The sequence below is a fragment of the Pogona vitticeps genome, chromosome 2, assembly GCF_051106095.1.
Source record: "Pogona vitticeps strain Pit_001003342236 chromosome 2, PviZW2.1, whole genome shotgun sequence".
In the NCBI taxonomy this organism is placed as follows: Eukaryota; Metazoa; Chordata; class Lepidosauria; order Squamata; family Agamidae; genus Pogona; species Pogona vitticeps.
The window spans coordinates 20,536,524-20,560,505 of record NC_135784.1 but is presented as its reverse complement, the minus strand read 5'-3'; the positions used below and the strand labels follow the sequence as shown (position 1 = coordinate 20,560,505).

The 23,982-nt window shown below is 43.6% G+C and overlaps 3 protein-coding genes across 12 annotated transcripts in view; all 3 read right to left on the bottom strand.

Annotated features, from left to right (window-relative positions):
- The window catches only part of LOC110070183 (uncharacterized), a 60,634-nt gene that overhangs the window by 13,200 nt on the left and 23,452 nt on the right, over positions 1–23,982 (bottom strand). Inside the window, exon 1 of one of the 5 annotated variants that reach the window (XM_072988252.2) lies at positions 16–123. The exons of 1 other annotated variant lie outside the window; for it this stretch is intronic. The gene's annotated coding sequence lies outside the window, so the exon portion shown is untranslated. Of the gene's footprint in view, positions 1–15; positions 124–23,982 lie in introns of those variants that run through there. 3 more of the 5 variants (XM_078388232.1, XM_078388230.1, XM_078388235.1) reach the window with 3 other exon arrangements.
- LOC110070185 (uncharacterized) overlaps positions 3,386–23,982 on the bottom strand; it is a 104,827-nt gene continuing 84,230 nt past the window's right edge. For 4 of the 6 annotated variants that reach the window (XM_078388212.1, XM_078388211.1, XM_078388209.1 and 1 more), the window contains exons 3-6: positions 11,107–11,233; positions 8,059–8,123; positions 7,286–7,412; positions 3,386–6,743 (exon numbers count right to left, since the gene is read on the bottom strand). In XM_078388212.1, coding sequence (XP_078244338.1) covers positions 3,958–6,743; positions 7,286–7,412; positions 8,059–8,123; positions 11,107–11,233 — 3,105 coding nt within the window. In that variant the 3' untranslated portion in view covers positions 3,386–3,957. Of the gene's footprint in view, positions 6,744–7,285; positions 7,413–7,547; positions 7,997–8,058; positions 8,124–11,106; positions 11,234–11,759; positions 12,273–13,457; positions 20,138–23,982 lie in introns of those variants that run through there. The other 2 variants (XM_072988226.2, XM_078388213.1) reach the window with 2 other exon arrangements.
- Positions 18,074–23,982, bottom strand: part of LOC110070186 (uncharacterized) — a 29,365-nt gene continuing 23,456 nt past the window's right edge. The window contains 1 exon segment of the mRNA XM_078388294.1: positions 18,074–22,480. Coding sequence (XP_078244420.1) covers positions 20,142–22,480 — 2,339 coding nt within the window. The 3' untranslated portion in view covers positions 18,074–20,141.

Below are 23,982 nucleotides of genomic sequence, written 5' to 3'. Positions count from 1 at the left end.
CCAACCCCGACTCACCCTCCCTCCTTGCTGCAAGCCCTTCCTCGGATCCCAGGCAGCCTTTAAAGCAGCCCAAGCCCCGTTTTCTGTCCGGAGGAAGAAAAAGAGGAGGACCGGAAAGGACTCTTTTTGGAAAGGGAGCATTTCCTATGAGGACTGAAGCCGCTCCCTCTTCCAAGATCCTCTTCTAGGAATGGCGACTCCGTGCGTTTAACCCTGAGTTTCCTGGTCTCCCAAAAGAGGGCCAGGGAAGCATCCTTGGCACCGCAGGGAGGTTTGGCTTCTCCAGCCCCAGCATCCGTGGGTTCCTCCGGGGTTGAAGGGAAAGGATCCAGGGCTCCCTTGCCCAGAAATCACTGGGCTTCCCCACCCCCCCCACAGCCTCCTTTACTTCTTCCCAGCTCCCTTCCAGCACCAGGAACTCCCACCCGGCCTCTCGGTTTGCCTCTTTGTCCATTTCCATCGAAAACCAGTTTGGTTGAAGCTTTGCAACAGAAACGGGTAAATTCCAAATCCCTTTAATAATAAAATAATAATAAAAAATATATCTTCATGATTGAAACGGATTCCTGTATAGGATCCCCACCAAACCATGGTCAGATGGCAGGTCCCAACTGTGCACATGGAGGGCAACACCGAAAGCAACGGTCCTTCTTCATTCCATGGCTTTGCATGTGCACTAAAAACACAGGTCATTGAACGTGGATTCTCCTGGATCTGCAGGATTTTTACCTGGGATCCTCCCCAAACCACCCCTCCCCCCACGATTTCTGTGCTGTGGGCCTCCATGACTCCCAAGGTGTAAAGTGTAGGAATGACATTTTCGGGAGGATCACCATAATCATATTCAATCATGAGGATCCATTTTTAATTTCATAGACCTGCCTTTTCTTTTTTTTCTCTTCTGTTTTTCACTCAGTCATCATTTCCTGTTTCTTTTGACATAAGAAGCACCAACCAGAGAAGACAGTAAGGAAGGCCAGATGATGGCTGCCACTTAGACTGTCCCAGAGGTTCTTGCTAGAGGGCCACTTGCCCCCGCACTCCCCACGGCTTCCTCTGCCGCCAAAGCGCCCGTCACTTCTCCCCTCGCCATAGCCTGGCATACTGGGGCCGCTTCCTCCTGAGACACCAAGAACTCCTCCCGATGCCGAATACCTGGATCTCCGCAGCGAGATAATTTCCTAGCCAGCTGTAGAACGTTCCAGTAACGGCAGCACCACCTGGGCCTGGAATATCGCCCAACTGAAGAGGTCAGCTCCCCCTTGCTCTCTTCTGCCTATCCCCACCCAGCCAAGGCTACACGGATGGCCTCCACGGTGTTACCCTGTCTCTCCAAATATAAGACCTAACCAAAAAATAACCCCTAGTATGATTTTTCAGGATGCTGGTAATATAAGAGACTCAGTTGAGTGTGGCTCTGATCATCAGCTTCTCAGAGCAAAATTCAAGCTTAAACTGAAGAGAGTAGAAAAAAACACTGGGCTAGTCAGGTATAATCTAAAACAAATCCCTAATGAATACACAGTGGAAGTGAAGAACAGATTTAAGGAACTCGATTTGGTGGACAGAGTGCATGAAGAACTTTGGATAGACGCTCGTAACATTGTACAGGAAGCAGCTACAGAAACCATCTCAAAGAAAAGGAAATGCAAGAAAGCAAAGTGGCTGTCTAATAAGGCCTTACAAATAGCAGAGAAAGAAGGGAAACAAAATGCAAGGGATATAGGGAAAGTTACAGAAAACTGAATGCAGAGTTCCAAGGAATAGCAAGGAGACACAAGAGCCTTCTTAAATGAACAATGCAAAGAAATAGAGGAAAAGGGAAAAAAAACAGAGATCTGTTCAGGAAAACTGGAGATATTAAAGGAACTTTTGGTGCAAAGATGGACATGATAAAGGACAAAAATGGCAGGGACCTCACAGAAGCAAAAAAGACATCATGAAGAGTTGGCAAGAATACACAAAGATTTAGATATCCCAGAAAACCCAGAGAATGTGTTTGCTGACTTTGAGCCAGACATCCTGGGGAGTGGAGTCAAGTGGGCCTTAGAAAGCTTGGCTAACAACAAGGCCAGTGGAGGTGATGGCATTCCAGTGGAACTATTTAAAATCTTAAAAGATGATGCTGTTAAGGTGCTACATTCAATATGCCAGCAAGTTTGGAAAACTCAACAGTGGTCAGAGGACTAGAAAAGATCAGTCTATATCCCAATCCCAAAGAAAGGCAGTGCCAAAGAATGCTCCAACTACCGTACAATTGCACTCATTTCACACACTAGCAAGGTTATGCTCAAAATCCTCCAAGGTAGGCTTCAGCAGTATGTGGACTGAGAACTCCCAGAAGTAGAAGCTGGATTTGGAAGGGGCAGAGGAAACTAGAGACCAAATTGCTAACATACACTGGATTATGGAGAAAGCCAGAGAGTTCCAGAAAAACATGTACTTCTGCTTCATTGACTATGCAAAAACCCTTGACTGTGTGGAGCACAGAAAACTATGGCAAGTCTTTAAAGAAATGGGAGTGCCTGACCACCTTATCTGTCTCCTGAGAAACCGATACGTGGGACAGGAAGCAACAGTTAAAACTGGATATGGAACAACTGATTGGTTCAAAATTGGGAAAGGAATACGACAAGGCTGTATATTGTCTCCCTGCTTATTTAACTTATATGCAGAATACATTATGCAAAAGGCAGGACTGGAGGAATCCCAAACCACAATTAAGATTACCGGAAGAAATAACAACAACCTCAGATATGCAGATGAGACCACTCTGAAGGCAGAAAGTGAGGAGGAATTAAAGAACCTTGTAATGAGGGTGAAAGAGAGTACAAAAAACCGTCTGAATATCAACATCAAAATGGTCCCATCACCTCCTGGCAAATAGAAGGCGAAGATAAGGAGGCAGTGACAGATTTTACTTTCTTGGGCTCCATGATCACTGCAGATGGCAACAACAGCCACGAAAATAAAAGAGGCCTGCTTCTTGGGAGGAAAGTGATGATAAACCTCGACAGCATCTTAAAAAGCAGAGACATCGCCTTGCCAACAAAAGTCCGCATAGTCTGGGTCGAGAAGATGTTCACCCCCAGGATCACCAAAATCCATCAACAAAACCCACATCTGTTGCCGTTATCACCAGAGCAGTCACTCATGGAGGTGTTGGAGGACTATGGGTACAAACGTTTGAGAACACTTCCAGTTTAGGAGAAGAACTCGACTATAAATTCTATAAGTTCAGAAAAGATGTTGAATTTTAAAGTTGACATGCCAAAGAATTTCTGAAATAATCTGAGGAGTCTAATCTGTCACTACACTCAGAACCTAAAAAATCCATCTTAATGGACAAATCCTCACAGTTCCATAGAACTTCAGAATAACCCACTCTCAAAACATTAGTTTTAATGATTACTCTAACAGCAATTTAAAACATTACAAAAACTCCATCTAGTGTCCATGCAAACATATGAGATTTTTCAAAATCCAGAGGCTTTGTGAATGATGAGACTTTAACTGACATTGCAAACTCTAAATCTCAAAGTTTTAGTTGCTTAAAAGCTACGTGTGAGTCAGCCAGGTGTTGCAGCAGCAAAAATGACTAATATGATTTTAAGCTGCACCCACAGAAAGATGATATCCGTATCACAGGAAAATAGCTTTCTGTTCTGCTCTGGTTAGAGGTTACTTGCAATGCTGTGTCCAATTCTGGATATCAGCCTTGAAGAAAGAAAATGAGGAGGTGGAACATCTCAAAAATTAGTAAGTCCCAAAAGCAGGTCTTATGAAAAGCAGTTTGAGGAATGCAGTATATTTATTCCAGTGAGGAAAAGTTTAAGAAAGAATGTGACAGCTCTCTGGAAATGTTTGGGTGGAAACACAGAAGTAGGAGCAACCATTTTAAATGCAGCTCTAGAGAAAAAATTCCAAACAATGGTTTCAGATTTTAAAAAATCGAACCTATATGCAAGAGTGGCTGGCTCCCTCTTGACCTTCACTGCTCCCACTCTCCTGGGATTTGTATGGTTTCAATTCTCTGTGGACTTTCATATGACTCACAAGCTGTGACCTCCAAGTAAAAAAATTCCCACATTCCTCACATTTGTATGGTTTCTCTCCTGTGTGGACTCTCTTATGACTAACAAGCTGTGAATGGCGAGCAAAACATTTACCACACTCTTGGCATTGGTACGGTTTCTCTCCTGTGTGGATTCTCTTATGAATAACAAGCTTAGAATTGCTGACAAAGCAGTTCCCACACTCTTGGCATTGGTGTTGTTTCTCTTTTGTGTGGATATTCTTATGCCTTACAAGCTGTGTGCTGAGAGCAAAACATTCCCCACCCTCTTGGCATTGGTACAGTTTCTCTCCTACGTGGATTCTCTTATGCCGTACAAACTGTGAATTCCAACAAAAACATTTCCCACACTCCTCGCATTTGTACGGTTTCTCTCCAGTGTGGATTCTCTTATGCCTTTTGACCAGTGTATTTGAAGCAAAACATTTCCCACATTCCTCACATTTGTACGGTTTCTCTCCAGTATGGATTCTCTTATGCCTTTTGACCAGTGTATTTGAAGCAAAACATTTCCCACATTCCTCACATTTGTATGGTTTCTCTCCTCTGTGGATTCTGTTATGCCTTAGAAGATGTGACTTGTTAGCAAAACATTTCCCACAGTCCTCACATTTGTGCGGTTTTTGTCCCGTGTGGATTCTCTTATGAGTCATGAGCAGTGAATTCCAAATAAAACATTTCCCACACTCCTGACAGCGGTATGGTTTCTCTCCTGTGTGAACACTCTTATGCCTCACAAGCTGTGAATTCTGAGCAAAACATTTGCCACACTCCTGGCATTTGTAGGGTTTCTCTCCTGTGTGGACTCTTTTATGCTTCACGAGGAGCGAACTGCAGGAAAAACATTTCCCACACTGCTGGCATTTGTATGGTTTATCTCCTGTGTGGATTATCCTATGGCTCTCAAGCTGTGAGCAGAGAGCAAAACATTTCCCACATTGCTGGCATTGGTACGGTTTCTCTCCAATGTGGATTCTCTTATGTGTTAAAAGTTGTGAATTCCATGGAAAACATTTCCCACATTCGAGGCATTTGTACGGTTTCTCTCCTGTGTGGATTCTCTTATGCCTTAGAAGATGTGAATTCCGAGCAAAACATTTCCCACATTGCTGGCATTTGTACGGTTTCTCTCCAATGTGGATTCTTTTATGTGTTAAAAGTTGTGAATTCCATGGAAAACATTTCCCACATTCGAGGCATTTGTACGGTTTCTCTCCTGTGTGGATTCTCTTATGCCTTAGAAGATGTGAATTCTGAGCAAAACATTTCCCACACTCCTGGCATTTGTAGGCTTTCTCTCCGGTGTGAACACTTTTATGCTTTGCAAGATGTGAACTGCATGTAAAAGATTTCCCACACTCCTCGCACTGATATGGTTTCTCGCCTGTGTGGATTATCTTATGACTCTCAAGTTTTGAGCTGAGAACAAAACATTTCCCACACTCCGGGCATTCGTATGGTTTTTCTCCTGTATGGATTCTCTTATGCCTTACAAGCTGTGAATTCCAAGAAAAACATTTCCCACAGTTGTCGCATTTGTATGGTTTGTCCCCTGTGTGGATTCTCTTATGACTCACCAGCACAGAAGCGTGAGCAAAACATTTCCCACAGTCTTCACATTGGTATGGTTTCTCTCCTGTGTGGATTCTCTCATGACTCACCAGCACTGAACTGTGAGCAAAACATTTTCCGCAGTATTGGCATTTGTATGGTTTCTCTCCTGTGTGGGCACTCTCATGACTTGCCAGAAGAGAACTGTGACTAAAACATTTCCCACAGTCGAAGCATATGTATGGTTTCTCTCCTGTGTGGAGTCTCTTATGTCTCACAAGATGTGAATTGCGGATAAAACCTTTCCCACACTCTTGGCATTTGTATGGTTTCTCTCCTGTGTGGATTATCCTATGTCTCTCAAGCTGTGAGCTGAGAGCAAAACATTTCCCACAGGCCTGACATTGGTACGGTCTCTCTCCTATGTGGATTATCTTATGTCTTATAAGTTGTGAGTTCCAAGGAAAACATATCCCACATTCCTGGCATTTGTACGGTTTCTCTCCTGTGTGAACTCTCTTATGACTCATGAGAAGTGAATTATGAGTAAAACATTTCCCACATTCCTCACATTTGTATGGCTTCTCTCCTGTGTGGAGTCTCTTATGTCTCACAAGATGAGCCTTGCGCATAAAACATTTCCCACACTCCTGGCATTCATATGGTCTCTCTCCTGTGTGGACTCTCCTATGACTCGTAAGCAGTGAATTCACAGCAAAAGATTTCCCACACTCTTCACATTTGTACGGTTTCTCTCCTGTGTTGACCCTCTTATGCATAAGTACAGCTGAATAGTGAGCAAAACATTCCCCACACACTTGGTAATTGTTCGGCATCCCACTGTTGTTAACGGTTTGTTGTCTTGGAAAGTGGGGCTTGTGGTTTAAAGAATGCCCAGACATTTGGCTGAAAAAGTCCTTCTTTCCAGTGTGGGCTCCTGGGTGAAGCATCAGGGATACCATAAGATCAACCTCTTTTCCACACAAGATGCAGCTGGACGGCTTCTCTTGGATACAGCTTTCTTCTTCTGCGTTGTTTCCTTGATATCCATAAAGCTCTAGTTCGTATCCAAAAATTTCCTCCCATGTGTGAAATATATTTTTTTCTCTCTGAATATCTGCAGTGAAGAAGGACAAGTGCAGAAAAGGGTAAATGGAAGGGACAAACAGATCTAGAGACAAAATAAAAGAAGGTTTTTGAGATATGAAATCTCTAAAAGAAAAATGAACTGGTCTTTTAAGTGTAATAAAGGTTTTTCCTTTTCTCCTCCCCCTCTTTTAATTGTGGTATAGATCTACATACTAATATAAGAAAAATAAGTAATGACAAACTTTCCTTCATAGACATCCAGTATGGATATTAAACTCTTTATAGGCTCCAGCTGAAAGTCTTTTCACTGTATTAGGACTGAATGAGGACTTTTAGATCTTATTAGTCTTCCCTTATCCTGGTTTCATTTGAACTTAGCATGCTTCTTGATGGTTTTATTATTCTTTTCTGTATGGTCACTATGGGAATAAATTTGGCTATACAGTATGTGGCTATAAAGTTGGACACCACTCCAGAATGGAAGCATTAGAGTTGTTGTCAATGTTACCGGTCCTCACTGCAGCGGTAACCATGGAGATCAGTACCAGCCAGACAAGAAGAGAACCTTACCGAGAGAGGATACCATTTGCCAGTTCTCCTCCATGACGTCCTTGTGCAGGGCCCTCTGGTCAGGATCCAGCAGCGCCCACTCCTCTTGGGAGAAGTGCATGGCCACCTCCTCAAAGGTCACTGAACCCTTAAAATGAAAAAGAAAGAAAGACGTCCTCGTGGAATTCATAAAACCAACCTTCTTAATCAATAACAATGCAGGAAGAGAAATGGCTGGATCTTTATCTTATAAGTTTTAACTGTCATGAATGGCCTTCACAACCTTAATATTGGAGGACAGGTTGACCAACGGCTAGTAGTCCATCAGCCACGTGCTCCCTCGTGGAAGAGAGGCCTCCGAGTACCAGTTGATGTGAAAAGAACAGGGGGAGAGAAAAGCCTTATTGTTGGCCAGCCATCGGTTCTAATTGGCATTATGTAATCAGTACCCTATCTGAATTCGGTCAATTACCTGTAAACTTGTTAAAGTAATAAAAAGGAGTCCACCTAGGGGCGTCACCCTAAGTAAGGATCTAGGATTCTGCTGGCAGCTGGCGGATATCTGTTTTGACTCTCTTCATTAACTCCTCTCTCTAAAGTTAACTTGTTTTCTTCATTCGGTAATCATCGAAACTATCTGGATTCTCATTTCGTGACCATTACAATGTGTAATAGTAATAACAACAACAACAACAACAAAATTAAATAAGCAGTTAAAGAAACCACAGAAACTTCAAGAGGCATAAACTGTAATGATATAATACATGATTCAAATACACAAGGCCTTTGCCTACCTGATCGGCTTCTCCATGGGAACGAAGAGATGAAGGACTACTTGTCGTTGGCCTCATGCCGGTCCCTGCGGGAGAGACGAAAGTGTTGGTAAGCCAGTCCTAGAAGCTCCTCGCAAAAGAAGATCATAATCCTAAGAACGCTGACTAAAAACTAAAGTCTTTATTTAGCACCCGAGGAGTCCCATCCTCCTTAAAGGCAGAGGTTTGCATACTAAAAAGTCTGCCATTTCAGGAAACCGTAAGTGAATTATATTCCAAGGGGCCAGAAGACTGAGATTTTTTTAAAAAAAAATTTTGAGTAAAAGATTTTCTCCAACAATTAAAAAACACGAAATGTCAGGAATTCTCCTTTTTTCTAGATACTACAGTTCAACCGCTGCGCCAGAATTTTTCTTTTAATCTCAGTCATATTTTTATTTATTTTTAACCGCCGTTTTCCAGGAGATAAAAACAACCGAACCAAGCTTTGTCTTTCTTTGTTTTAACCCACATTGTGCAAAATGAATGGAAAATCTGGTGGGGGTGTTCTTTGTGTCTCTCCACCTGCTTTGAAATCAATGCATTCCTCTGTGTTTCTTTCCCCCCTCTCCACCCTGTGATTCCTACCTTCTTCCTAACTGTTAAGCTCAATCTTTCAAACATTAGCTGTAGAGAGGAGAAGTGGCTAGGAAAAGATACGGGCATCTCAAAATGTCTGTAGGCCACGGTCAGTTAGGATGGGATCTCACCATTCTTCTACTCTGGTACTAAGTACAGGAGCTCCCCAAGGCTGTGTGCTAAGTCCCTTCCTCTATTCCCTGTACACACATGATTGCACCCCACTGTATAACACCAACGCAATTATTACATTTGTGGATGATTCGACAGTGGTGGGGCTCATAAATAAGAACAATGATTCTGCTTATAGAAAAGAAGTACAAGGGTTGATACTTTGGTGTAAAGAAAATCATCTCACACTTAACATTAAAAAAACTAAAGAACTCATAATTGACTTTAGGAGGAAGAGAAATGTACATTTACCTCTGTACATAAATGGCGAGGAAATGGAGAGAGTTGGTAGTTTTAAATTTCTGGGCACTTACATCTCAGAGGACCTCTCATGGACTATAAATGCCAACATGCTAGTGAAGAAGGCACAGAAGAGGTTGTATTTCCTGAGAATGCTTGGCAAGTTAAATTCATCTCAGCATTTACTTCTGTCATATTATCGTAGCACCATTGGGAGTGTCCTAACCTATGGCATTCTGGCATGGTTTGGGAGTAGCTCTGTAGCAGACAAAAAAGCTCTACAGAGAACCATTAAAATTGCCCAGAACACGATTGGGCTCCAGCTACCAACCCTGGATGACATCTTCACATCCCACTGTCTGAGGAAGTCAGTAAGCATCCTGAGAGACTCTTCCCATCCTGCTTATAACTTTTTTGAACTGTTGCCGTCTGGCAGAAGATATAGAACAATTAAGATTCAGATCACACGTTTTCTGAATAGTTTTTATCCCAGAGCTATAATTGCACTTAATAATGAGCTTAAAGACGACCAGTAGTGAATAGTTAGTTGGACTGTGTCACTTGGCCTGCGGTGTAGATGTTTGTATTTTTAGTGGGGGACTTTTAGTGGGTGGGGAGTGTTGGGGGATTTTTTTTCAGTGGGTGGGGAGTGTTTGGGGAACTTTATGTGTGTGCATGTGTCTGGTCTCCGAATGTCTGTGAATTTCATTGTATGGGTATACAATACTGTGTATATACTTACAATGACAATAAATAAATACAGTGGTGCCTCGCTTAACGAGCGCACCGTTTAACAATGAATCCGCATAGCGATGTCGCAATTGCGATCACAAAAGCGATCGCATTGTGATGTTCAGATAGGGCAAAAATCGCATTGCGCCGTTCGGTAAGCGTTTCGCTTACCGATCTTCGCATTGCAATGTTTTTTTAACAGCTGTTTGGTGGTTCCAAAATGGCCACCAGATGCCCAAAATGGCCGCCGAACCATTTTCGCGCCCTGCCCTCGCTTACCGAGGGTGCGAAAATGGCGGCGCTATGGAGGAACATCGCTGAACGGTGAGTTTAGGGCCCCATAGGAACACATTACGTTTAATGCATTCCTATGGGGTTTTCCGTTTCATTTAGCGATATTTTTCCATAGCGACGATTAATCCGGAACGGTTTAACTTTGCTATGCGGAGCACCACTGTAAATAAATAAATAAATAAATAAATAAATAAATAAATAAATAAATAAATAAATAAATAAATAAATAAATAAATAAAGTATATAAGTAAGTAAATAAATAAAACAGAAAAACAAGTACCAATCATTGAAACATGCAAAGCTATATACAGAAGTGTGTCAGCATCCCTCCAATCCTAAATTTATTTTTCTTTGTGGAAAGGTATGTCTACCCTGGAAGAGCCAACCTCCTTCCAGATCCCTCCAGGTTCCAGGTCTGGAGGTTGTGTGGGAGATCTTAAGACGGGGGTTAAAGTACTGGGGTACATTTCTTGATTAAAATGCTGAAGTCTTCAGAATTCTTACAGCAATGCCTACGTATTAACTTCAGAAACCATGATCTCAAAAACTCTCAGAATCATAGCCGGAAATGTAAAACTGAAAAATAAGTCTGACCAAAAGGCTCTAGATCAAAAATGATGTTAAACCTATATGGAAAGGAGTTGGAGAAAACTATTGAGCTATATACACTATATAAAAATAGATAAAAGTGAGGAGCAAAGGAGCAGCAAAGAGAGATGCTACTACCACACCCTGTCAGAATTGGGAACCTTCCTCCCGATCCTAAATTTACATCTGAGAGGTTTTCCGTTTCAGATGGGAAAAATGCATCTTTTCACACATGGTCTCCTGGACAGAAACAAAGGAACTGGCTTGGAAAACTGAAAAACTAAAGAGGCAGGTTTGAAATAGAGAAAGAACAAAAGAAGAATGTCACTCCATCCCCAGCTGAAAAGTCAGGTGGAAAACATACATAGGCCCATCTTTCCTTCCCCAAAGAGAAAAAACACACAACTTTCTACCAAAAAGCCTCACCTATGAAGCTGACACCTCCTTCGTTCCCTTCATTGATCTCTACTTCTTGAGGATCTTGTTTGATGTCGAATTGAAGTTCCTCTGCTCTGGGAAAGTCAGACTGATCTTCTACAAAGAGATTTTCCATCTGAGGATCCGTGACATGCAATGAGAAGGTAGAAAAGAAAAGACAGAGGAAAATATCTCAGCGGATGAGGCTGGGACTTGGAAGAGAAGAGACATCTTCCACTGATTTTCTAAGAAAAACATTGGCACTTGGTTGAATTTGCAAAATTTCTACCTTCATTTTCTTGACCCTTTGGAGTAGAAAAAAAGACAATTTCCACCGGAACCCACCGAAAGGCATCATATTGTGTCACTGCACCTACAACAGGGCTGGACTGAGTGCAGTGCCAAGGGTAGAGGTAAACCTGAAATTTCCTTGGAAAACTATGCAGATGAGGAGGATGCACCTTGTTTGAAAGTGGAAGACGGTCTCCTCAATTTTGGGGACGGGTATTCAGTTTCAGAATAAAATGAACATGGACCCCACATCTTCCTTTCAAGGACCATAAAGAATAAATTCCAGCATAACAGCCTCAAACAGGGAGCGAGTGCAGGGGTCATGGGCTCCCCATTTCAGATTCTAAGTCCCTGGCATGGATTGCTCTCACCTCTAGCTCTTCCAGCTTTATCTTTTCTGCCTGACTCAGACCCACGAAACCTTCTGCCAGCGACACCGCCTGGGAAGTGGTCTCGGCTCCACATTCTCTCACCCAGCTCGACATCTCCAGGGGGAGGACGGCCAGGAACTGCTCCAAGATGACCAGGTCCAGGATCTGAGCCTTTGTGTGTCGCTCTGGCTTGAGCCACTGACGGCAAAGGTGGTGGAGTCGGGTACAAACCTCTCGAGGACCATCAGACTCCTCGTAGGAGAATTCCCTGAATTTCTGGCACTGCGTATCTGAGCTGGGCATCTCCTCATCTAGGACTTTCTCCACTGTTCTATCAGGGCATGTCCCAAGGCTTGTTACCCGGATAACATCTGGGTATCTTCCTGCTCTGGGGAGAGGGGTGTGCTGGTCTGCCATTTTATTCTGTACTGAACAATACTTCCAACAGAGTCTTGGAACCCCTCTCGTCCTGCTGAGCAAATAAGTTCCTTAAAAGACGATATGATGGAAGCTCTGCAAAGCAAAGACACTTGCATGTTAGCATATTCCAGACACAAAAAATGCCACAAAGAGAAACCAACTAAGCCTCATCTTCAAAAGGGAAGACAGAAGGATCCTAAGGCCGAGATGGGAGAAAAGCATGTGGGGCTGTCCGTTCACCTCAGAGGCACAGACCAATGTGCTTTAGACCGTCAGAGACTGAGAAGTGGAACCATCTTCCCTTTTTCCCTGATCCCTTTCTAAATGTTCATATTCATTCTTTGCCTTAAGCCAAAACATAAGCTTTCCCCCTGACTTTCTTTTATACTTTGCTGCCTTAATATTAAGTGTTCACGGAGCTCCTTTTGATGTGGAAGAAATCTTCAGGCACCCATTTATTGGCTTATAAAAGGCTAGGCATCAATCAAAGCAGTGCATCTGTTAATAACATCTAAACAATCTTGTGAAATTCTCACTTGTATTTTGGTTTCTTATAGTCAATGTACATTCAATTAGTTTTGAAAAATAATCTCATAAAAATATTTCCTTGTTATGCAGGAAGACTGCTTTAGTAGGTGACGGTTCTATTACATATTTTACCAGCTATGAGTTTCCTGACTAGAACAGGATAAAGCTCTGCATTAAACAGAATCCTTTACATGGAGAGTTCATATTTTGTGTCCTGTATTCACTTATTATTTTATTTATTTTCCTATTTAAAATACTTTTAACCGACCTATCTCCTGGTCTTCATCTCCCTGTGGAAGGTCAGCCAAGAGGAAACCAGCTTCGTATCACATGAGGGGGATTCGAGTTTGGGATCTAACGAGTTGTTGGCTGAAGGTGTCCTCCATTAAATGGGGGGCTCACCAAGGGCCACCCTTTCGCCCTCGAAGGGAGCCAAACAGGGAAACCTTCTCCCCCCCCCCCCTGCAAATGGCTTGGAAAGTGCAGGATCAGCCCTTTTGTGGGCACGAGAGGTGGAAGGAGGGGGGTCCATGTGGCCCTTCAGGCAGCAGAAAGGCTTGGGCCGGAAACAGCCCTTGCTTGGGGGCTCCCCTCCGGCTGCCTCTCCTGCCCGGTCTTGGGGGGCTTCCCTTCCCTCGGCTGGCCTCGGAGTTGGGGGGCCCTTCCCTCCTTCCCTCCCCCTCCCTCGGGGCTCCCCCAGTTCCCCCTCCCTACTCCCCCTCCCAAGCAGCCCTACTAGGAATGACTCACCCTCCCAACCGGTTGCGGAAGGAGGAAGCTCCCCAGATGCCACAAAGGGAGAAAAAGATCCCAGTCAACCTCTCCAGCTGTTAAAGTCACGCTTTCCTCCGGAAGAAGAAAAAGAGGACCGGAAGGAACTCTTTTTGGAAAGGGAGCATTACCAGCTCCCCTCCCCTTCCGTTCTAGGAATGGCGACTCTGTGCGTTTAACCCTTCGTTTCCTGGTCTCCCAAAAGAGGACCAGGGAAGCATCCTTGGCATCGTGCCGAGGTTTGGCTTTTCCAGCCCCGGCATCCGTGGCTCCCTCCGGGGTTCGAGGGAAGGGACCCAGGGCTCCCATGCCCAGAAATCGCTGGGCCCTTTCCCCCACCCCACTCACAGCCTCCTTTTCTTCTTCCCAGCTCCATTCCAGCACCAGGAACTCCCACCTGGCCTCTCGGTTTGCCTCTTTGTCCATTTCCATTGAAAACCAGTCTGTTTGGAGCTTTTCAACAGAAACGGGTAAATTCCAATCCCTTATATAATAATAAAAAGAGAGATCTTCAGGATTGCAACGGATTCCGATGTAGGATCCTCACCAATCCATACTCAGATGCCAGGTTCCGACTGTGCCCACAGAGGCTAATAACAAAAGCAATAGTGCTTCTTCAGTGCAGGGATTTGCATGTGCTCAAAACACAGATCATCCAGTGTGGATTCTCCTGAATCTGCATGATTTATACGTGGGATTCTCCCCAAACCACGCCTCTGAACCTCTGTGGTGTGGGACAAAGACTGGGCCTCTGATTTGACAGTAGTTTGTTTAAAGCACAGTTTGCAGTTAATAATCATGTGGATTCATGAGGATCAGTGCCACAAATCCAGATTTTTGCAAAGTCATCTGCTGAAGGATCCATGACTCCCACGGTGTAATGTACAGGAATGACATTTTCAGGAAGAAAATGTCATAATTATACACAGTCATGAGGATCCATTTTTCATTTCATGGACAGGCCTTTTATTTCTTTCTCGTATATTTCACTCAGTCACCATTTCTAAGATTCCTTCCTCTTTCTTTTGACATAAGAAGCACAAACCAGAGAAGGCAGTGAGGAAGGTCAGATGATGGCTGCCTCGTAGACTGTCCCAGAGGTTCTTGCTAGAGGGCCACTTCCCCCCCCCTTCCTCTACTGCCAAAGCGCCCGTCACTGGTTCTCCAGCGTTCTTGCCTCACCTCAGCCTGGCATACTGGGGCCGCTTCCTCCCAAGACACCAAGAACTCCTCCAGATGCCAAATACCTGGATCCTTGCAGCAAGATAATTTCACAGGTGGCTATTGAGCATTGAAGTATCGCCAACACCGCTTTGGCCTGGAATATCTCCCAACTAAAGATGTCAGTTCACCCTTGCTCTCTTCTACCTATCCCCACCCAGCCAAGGCTACATGGGTGGCTTCCACAGTGCTATCTGCATCTGCAAATATAAGACCTAACCAGAAAATTACCATTAATATGATTTTTCAGTATTCTCGTAATATAAGAGACTCAGTTAAGTGTGGCTCTGATCATCAGCTTCTCATAGCAAAATTCAAGCTTTAACTGAAGAGATTAGGAAAAACCACTGGGCCACTCAGGTATAATCTAAACCAAATCCATTATGAATACACAGTGGAAGTGAAGAACAGATTTAAGGAACTAGATTTGGTGGACAGAGTGCGTGAAGAACTTTGGATAGAGGCTCGTAACATTGTACAGGAGGCAGCAACAAAAACCATCCCAGAGAGAAGGAAATGCTAGAAAGCAAAGTGGCTTTCTAATAAGGCCTTACAAATAGCAGAGAAGAGAAGGGAAACAAATTGCAAGGGAGATAGGGAAAGTTGCAGAAAATTAAATGCAGACTTCCAAAGAATAGCAAGGAGACACAAGAGGGCCCTCTTAAATGAACAATGCAAAGAAATAGAGGAAAATAATAGAAAGGGAAAAACCAGAGATCTGTTCAGGAAAATTGGGAGATATTAGAGGAACATTTTTTGCAAAGATGGACATCATAAAGGACAAAAATGGGAGGGACCTAACAGAAGCAGAAGACGTCAAGAAGAGGTGACAAGAATACACAGAGGAATTATATCAGAAAGATTTGGATATCCCGTACAACCCAGACAATGTAGTTGCTGACCTTGAGCCAGACATCCTGGAGAGCGAAGTCAAGTGGGCCTTAGAAAGCATGGCTAACAACAAGGCCAGTGGAGGTGATAGCATTCCAGTTGAACTATTTAAAATCTTAAAAGATGACGCTGTTAAGGTGCTACACTCAATATGCCAGCAAGTTTGGAAAACTCAACAGTGGACAGAGGACTGGAAAATATCAGTCTGCATCCCAATTCCAAAGAAGGGCAGTGCCCAACAATGCTCCAACTACCGTACAATTGCACTTATTTCACACGCTAGCAAGGTTATGCTCAAAATCCTCCAAGGAGGCTTCAGCACTATGTGGACCGAGAACTCCCAGAAGTACAAGCTGGATTTCGAAGGGGCAGAGGAACTCGAGACCAAATTGCTAACATGCGCTGGATTATGGAGAAAGCCAGAGAGTTCCAGAAAAATGTCTACTTCTGCTTCATTGACTATGCAAAAGCCTTTGATTGTGTGGACCACAGCAAACTATGACAAGTCCTGAAAAGAAATGGGAGTGCCTGACCACCTTATCCATCTCCTGAGAAATCTACGTGGGACAGGAAGCAACAGAACTGGATAGGGAGCAACTGATTGGTTCAAAATTGGGAAAGGAGTACGACAAGGCGGTATACTGTCCCCCCGGCTTATTTGATTTATATGCAGAATACATCATACGGAAGGCCAGACTGGAGGAATCCCAAACCGGAATTAAAATTGCCGGAAGAAATATCAACAACCTCAGATATGCAGATGATATCACTCTGATGGCAGAAAAGTGAGAAGGAATTAAAGAACCTTGTAATTAGGGTGAAAGAGTGCAAAAAATGTTCTGAAGCTCAACATCAAAAAACTAAGATCATGACCACTGGTCCCATCACCTCCTGGCAAATAGAAGGGGAAGATATGGCAACAGTGACAGATTTTACTTTCTTGGGCTCCATGATCACTGCAGATGGTGACAGCAGCCACGAAATTAAAAGACACCTGCTTATTGGGAGGAAAGCGATGACAAACTTCAACAGCATCTTAAAAAGCAGAGACATTTTGAAGGAAATCAACTGTGAATGCTCACTGGAAGGACTGATCCTGAAGCTCAGGCTCCAATACTTTGGCCATCTCCTGAGAAGAGAAAGACTCTCTGGAAAAGACCCTGATGTTAGGAAAGTGTGATGGCAGGAGGAGAAGGGAACAACAGTGGATGAGATGGTTGGACAGTGTCACCGAAGCTACCAACATGAATTTGACTCAACTCTGGGAGGCAGTGGAAGACAGGAGGGCCTGATGTGCTCTGGTCCATGGGGTTACGAAGAGTCAGACACGACTAAACAACGGTTAAGTGAAGCCCCGCCCTCCATCATTGTTAAACAACCAGAAGATGATGGCGTAACTGTATTTGGATAAATATAGATTGTGGTACATGAAAAAAATAAAACATTCCCTGAAAATCAGTCCTAAAGCATTTTTGAAGTATAAATTAATATAAGACCCTGTCTTTTTTGGGAGGAGACATCGTATCTGCATCTCCATTGTGAATGTCCCACTCTGCAGGTGAACTGTGCATGAGTATTTAGGAACAACAGAGGCTTTTAGGGATACACTGTACTTTTCTGCTGTTTACATGCAATTATTTGAATGGCAGATTTTGGAAAGGTTTTTTGCCATCTTATGATTTAAGAGGAAAAATGAGGAAACACAGGAGACTTCTCAAGAGGTGGAGGAGGAAAATCAAGGCGAAGAAAAGAGAACCAGACAGTTAAAAGAGGCAGGAAAGAAAGAGATATTGATTAGTAGAGAAAGGCGATTGAGTATAGAGAAGGGGGAGGTACAAAAAGGGGACAGAGGGAGGGACGGGAAGAGACAGTAGCAGGAGAGGCAGAGGGAAGAAAGGAGAAAAAGACCCTACTCCCAGGATGGGTATAGATCTGGGTGGAGAACCCGTGGCCACATAAGTGGTCCCTTGGGAGGAAGCTGACAGGAGAAGAGGAGAAAAGGTACCGCAAAAATGCTCATACTGGAGTCAGAAAGAAGCTTGGGAGTGAGGAAGAAAGATCAGGGAAGAGACAGCAAAGAGAGAAAGAGAAAAGAGAAAGATGGATGAATCAGTCTGGGTTGAGAAGATGTTCACCCCCAGGATATGGGAGTTTCAATACCAAAATCCATCAAGAAAACCTTTATCTGTTGCTGTTATCACCAGAGCCCTCACTGATGGACTCTCACACAGGAGGTGTTGGAGGACTGAGTACAAACGTTTGAGAATCCTTTTCCGGTTCATGAGAAGAACTCTGCTATAAATTCTTTAAGTTCAGAAAATATGTTGAATTTTAAAGTTGACATCCCAAAGATAAATAAAATGTCTGAAAGAATCTGAGGAGTCTAATCTGTCACTACACTCAGAACAAAAAAAATCTATCTTATTGGACAAATCATCACAGTTCCATAGAACTTCAGAATAACCCACACTTGTTTGACACACTCTTGACACATTAGTTTTAATGATTACTCTAACAGCAATTTAAAACATTACAAAAACTCCATCTAGTGTTCATGGAAACATATTAGATTTTTCGAAATCCAGAGGCTTTGTGAATGATAAGGCTTTATCTGATGTTGCAAACTCTAAATCTCAAAGTCTTACCGTATTTGCCGGCATATAAGGTGACTGGGCGTATAAGACGACTCCCCCAACATTTCCACTCAAAATGTAGTTTGTTATATACTTGCTGTATAAGACTACCCCCTCTTCCGCATGCGTGATTCTGCTTTGGCTGCATCATGGGGAGAGTTCATTTTGCCACTTTTGGTTCCTTTCGCTGGGAGAGAGTGAGGGTTTCCTGGAAGAAGGACAGCGTCAGCGCCGAACAGCTGACTGTCGGGAACCAGCAGAGAGGCGGCAGCCATTTTGGAGAGGTGGCAGTCATTTTGAGAGGCAGCTGCCATGTGGTCGTATCTTAAAATGGCTGCCTCCTCTCTGCTGGTTCCTGACAGTCAGCTGTTCAGCGCTAGAGTCAGGCTGTTCCCAGGCTACCAAGGAGGAGCGGGGCTCTACTTGGTCTTACTACCAGGTAAGTGACTTCACTAGGAGAAAGGGAGGGTTTGCTGGACGTTCACCCGGCATACAAGACGACCTCCCCACTGTTTTTCAGGGCCAAAAGTCGTCTTATACACCGGCAAATACGGTAGTTGCTTAAAAGCTACGTGTCAGTCAGCCAGGTGTTGCAGCAGTGAAAATGACTAATATGAGTTTAAGCTGCACCCATAAAAAGATGATATCCGTATCACAGGAAAATAGCATTCTGTTCTGCTCTGGTTAGAGGTTACTTGCAATGCTGTGTCCAGTTCTGGATATCAGCCTTGAAGAAAGACAGTGAGGAGGTGGGACAGTTCAAAAAATTAATAAGTCTCAAAAGCAGGTCTTTGTCATGAGTGCAGCCGAAGATCCAGAACCTGAGGGGTTAACTGTAGCTAAGGAAAATGTTGAGCAATTAGTGATGGCGAACCTAAGGCACACGTGCCACAGCTGGCACACAGTGCCCTCTCTGTGGGCACACGAGCCATAAGTCGCCATAGAGAAATACTTATCCATTCTCCAATCCCGGATTTCGGCACTCCCCTCTGCTGGTGCAGTGATCCAGCAGAGGGGTGCAATGGCGACCATTACCAGTCTAGCCCAATGGGGGACTAGAGGACCAGTAAGTATTTATTTGTTAATAACGCCCATGGGGGGGGGGAGACAAACATGTAACCCTTGCAGTGCAGGAGCAGTTGTTTTTTCTAACTAAAACCTCAGCATTCGGTTTTTATTTGCAGTTTTGGCACTTTGAAATAAATAAGCTGATTTTGTATTGCAGTTTGGGCACTCGGGCTCAAAAAGGTTCACCATCACTGGATTAGAAACACAAACAGCTGAATCGTCCCCAGATTCTCCTCCCCCAGTAGACAGGGTGAGGGCCAGGCTTCAGCGAAAACTTATGACAAAAAGGCCAGAGGATCACCGGAAGGCTGTCCGCAGAAACATCCGGTCAACTAGCCCTGAGTTCTGACAGGATGAAAAGGCTTCCAGAAGTTCAATGACTGTTTTTACCATATAAGCAGCGCCCAGAAGGCTGGAAGCTCGTGGAAGCAACAAGTCAAACCTCTGGCTCGCATCCATGCTCCTGACTCCCTTGAACCTTGTTCTTTGGACCCTTGGCTTTGGACTCTGACCCTGCACTACGTTGTGTGATTTGGCTTTGGACCCTGACCTCGGATTACGGTTTGTGATTTGGCTTTGTGATTTTGATATCGGCTGTGCATTCTCTGAACTTCTGACAATGGACTGCCTTATCGGACTTTGCTCTTGAAACCCCCGGGAATGTGACAGTCTTGTGAAAAGCAGCTTGATGAATGCAGTATGTTTATTCCAGTGAGGAAAAGTTTAAGAAAGAATATGACGGCTCTCTGGAAATATTTCGGTGGAAACACAGAAGAAGGAGCAAACATTTTAAATGCAGCTCTAGAGAAAGAATTCCAAACAATGGTTTCAGATTTTAAAAACATTGAACCTACATGCAAGTGTTGTTGGCTCCCTCTTGACCTTCACTGCTCTCACTCTCCTGGGATTTGTACGGTTTCAATATTGTGTGGACTTTCTTATGACTCACAAGTTGTGACCTCCAAGCAAAAAAATTCCCGCATTCCTCACATTTGTATGGTTTCTCTCCTGTGTGGACTCTCTTATGACTAACAAGCTGTGAATGGCGAGCAAAACATTTTCCACACTCTTGGCATTGGTACGGTTTCTCTCCTGTGTGGATTCTCTTATGAATAACAAGCTCCGAATTGCTGGCAAAGCATTTCCCACACTCCTGGCATTGGTATGGTTTCTCTTTTGTGTGGATTTTCTTATGCCTTACAAGCTGTGTGCTGAGAGCAAAACATTTCCTACACTCCTGGCATTGGTAAAGTTTCTCTCCTATGTGGATTCTCTTATGCCGTACAAGCTGTGAATTCCAACAAAAACATTTCCCACACTCCTCACATTTGTACGGTTTCTCTCCTGTGTGGATTCTCTTATGACTTTTGACCAGTGTACTTGAAGCGAAACATTTCCCACATTCCTCACATCTGTATGGTTTCTCTGCTGTGTGGATCATCTTATGACGTGCAAGCTGTAAATTGCGTGTAAAACATTTTCCACATTCCTGGCATTTGTATGGTTTCTCACCTGTGTGGATTTTGTTATGACTCTTGAGCAGTGAATTTGAACCAAAACATTTCCCACACTCCTGACATTTGTATGGTTTATCTCCTGTGTGGATTCTCTTATGGCTTACAAGATATGAGCTGTTAGCAAAACATTTCCCACAGTCCTCACATTTGTGTGGTTTTTGTCCCGTGTGGATTCTCTTATGAGTCACAAGCAGTGAATTCCGAGTAAAACATTTCCCACACTCCTGACATCGGTATGGTTTCTCTCCTGTGTGGACACTCTTATGCCTCACAAGATGTGAATTCTGAGCAAAACATTTGCCACACTCCTGGCATTTGTAGGCTTTCTCTTTTGTGTGGACCCTTTTATGCTTCACAAGGTGCGAACTGCAGGCAAAACATTTCCCACACTGCTGGCATTTGTATGGTTTTTCTCCTGTGTGGATTCTCTTATGACTCACAAGCTGTGAGCAGAGAGCAAAACATTTCCCACATTGTTGGCATTGGTACAGTTTCTCTCCAATGTGGATTCTCTTATGTCTTAAAAGTTGTGAATTCCATGGAAAACATTTCCCACATTCAAGGCATTTGTACGGTTTCTCTCCTGTGTGGATTCTCTTATGCCTTAGAAGATGTGAATTCTGAGCAAAACATTTCCCACACTCCTGGCATTTGTAGGCTTTCTCTCCGGTGTGAACACTTTTATGCTTTACAAGGTGTGAACAGCAGGCAAAAGATTTCCCACACTCCTGGCATTGATATGGTTTCTCGCCTGTGTGGATTATCTTATGACTCTCAAGTTTTGAGCTGAGAACAAAACATTTCCCACACTCCTGGCATTCGTATGGTTTTTCTCCTGTATGGCTACTCTTATGCCTTACAAGCTGTGAATTCCAAGAAAAACATTTCCCACAGTTGTCGCATTTGTATGGTTTCTCTCCTGTGTGGATTCTCTTATGAGTCACCAGCACAGAAGCGTGAGCAAAACATTTCCCACAGTCTTCACATTGGTATGGTTTCTCTCCTGTGTGAATTCTCTCATGACTCACTAGCACTGAACTGTGAGCAAAACATTTTCCGCAGTGCTGGCATTTGTATGGTTTCTCTCCTGTGTGGGCACTCTCATGACTCGCCAGAAGAGAACTGTGACTAAAACATTTCCCACAGTCGAAGCATATGTATGGTTTCTCTCCTGTGTGGAGTCTCTTATGTCTCACAAGATGTGAATTGCGGATAAAACCTTTCCCACACTCTTGGCATTTGTATGGTTTCTCTCCTGTGTGGATTATCCTATGTCTCTCAAGCTGTGCGGTGAGAGCAAAACATTTCCCACAGGCCTGACATTGGTGCGGTCTCTCTCCTATGTGGATTATCTTATGTCTTAAAAGTTGTGAGTTCCAAGGAAAACATATCCCACATTCCTGGCATTTGTACGGTTTCTCTCCTGTGTGAACTCTCTTATGACTCACGAGAAGTGAATTCTGAGTAAAACATTTCCCACATTCCTCACATTTGTATGGTTTCTCTCCTGTGTGGAGTCTCTTATGTCTCACAAGATGTGCATTGCGGATAAAACATTTCCCACACTCCTGGCATTCATATGGTCTCTCGCCTGTGTGGACTCTCCTATGACTCGTAAGCAGTGAATTCTTAGGAAAACATTTCCCACACTCTTCACATTTGTATGGTTTCTCTCCTGTGTTGACCCTCTTATGCATAAGTGCAGCTGAATAGTGAGCAAAACATTCCCCACACACTTGGTAGTTGTTCGGCATCCCATTGTTGTCAATTGTTTGTTGTCTTAGATGGTGGGGCTTGTGGTTTAAAGAGTGCCCAGACATTTGGCTGAAAAAGTCCTTCTTTCCAGTGTGGGCTCCTGGGTGAAGCATCAGGGATACCATCAGATCAAACTGTTTTCCGCACACGATGCAGCTGGACGGCTCCTCTTGGATACAGCTTTCTTCTTCTGCGTTGTTTCCTTGATATCCATAAAGCTCTAATTCGTATCCAAAAATTTTCCCCCATGTTTGAAATATATTTTTCTCTCTCTGAGTATCTGCAGTGAAGAAGGACAAGTGCAGAAAAGGGTAAATGGAAGGGACAAACAGATCTAGAGACAAAATAAAAGAAGGTTTTTGAGACATGAAATCTCTAAATGAAAAAAAACTGGTCTTTTAAGTGTAATAAAGGTTTTTCCTTTTCTCCTCCCCCTCTTTTAATTGTGCTATAGATCTACAAACTAATATAAGAAAAATAAGTAATGACAAACTTTCCTTCATAGACATCCAGTATGGATATTAAACTCTTTATAGGCTCCAGCTGAAAGTCTTTTCACTGTATTAGGACTGAATGAGGACTTTTAGATCTTATTAGTCTTCCCTTATCCTGGTTTCATTTGAACTTAGCATGCTTCTTGATGGTTTTATTATTCTTTTCTGTATGGTCACTATGGGAATAAATTTGGCTATACAGTATGTGGCTATAAAGTTGGACACCACTCCAGAATGGAAGCATTAGAGTTGTTGTCAATGTTACTGATCATCACTGCTGTGGTAACCATGGAGATCAGTATCAGCCAGAGAAGAAGAGAGCCTTACCAAGAGAGGATACCATTTGCCAGTTGTCCTCCATGACCTCCTGGTGGAGGGCCTTCTGGTCAGGATCCAGCAGCGCCCACTCCTCTTGGGAGAAGTGCATGGCCACCTCCTCAAAGGTCACTGAACCCTTGAAATGAAAAAGAAAGGAAGCCGTCTTCGTGGAATTCATAAAATCAACCTTCTTAATCCAGAACAATGCATGAAGAGAAATGACAGTTTTAACTGTCATGAATGGCCTTCACAACCTTAATATTGGAGGACAGGTTGACCAACGGCTAGTAGTCCATCAGCCACGTGCTCCCTCGTGGAAGAGAGGCCTCCGAGTACCAGTTGATGTGAAAAGAACAGGGGGAGAGAAAAGCCTTATTGTTGGCCAGCTGTCAGTTCTTCGGGAACTCCCTGGAGGCATCAAGGGAGCCTCTTTGAGGAACAAGTGTCTACACTGGACCAGCCTTTGGGAAGAGGGACAGGAAAGGGATTCTTCCTCTCATGTCCTTTTAGAAAACCTCAAACAACGCCCAACGTTTCACACCATGTTCAAAAGAGAAAAGAAACAATCTTGTTTTCTGTTTACAAAAGCTAGATATACGTGGCATTT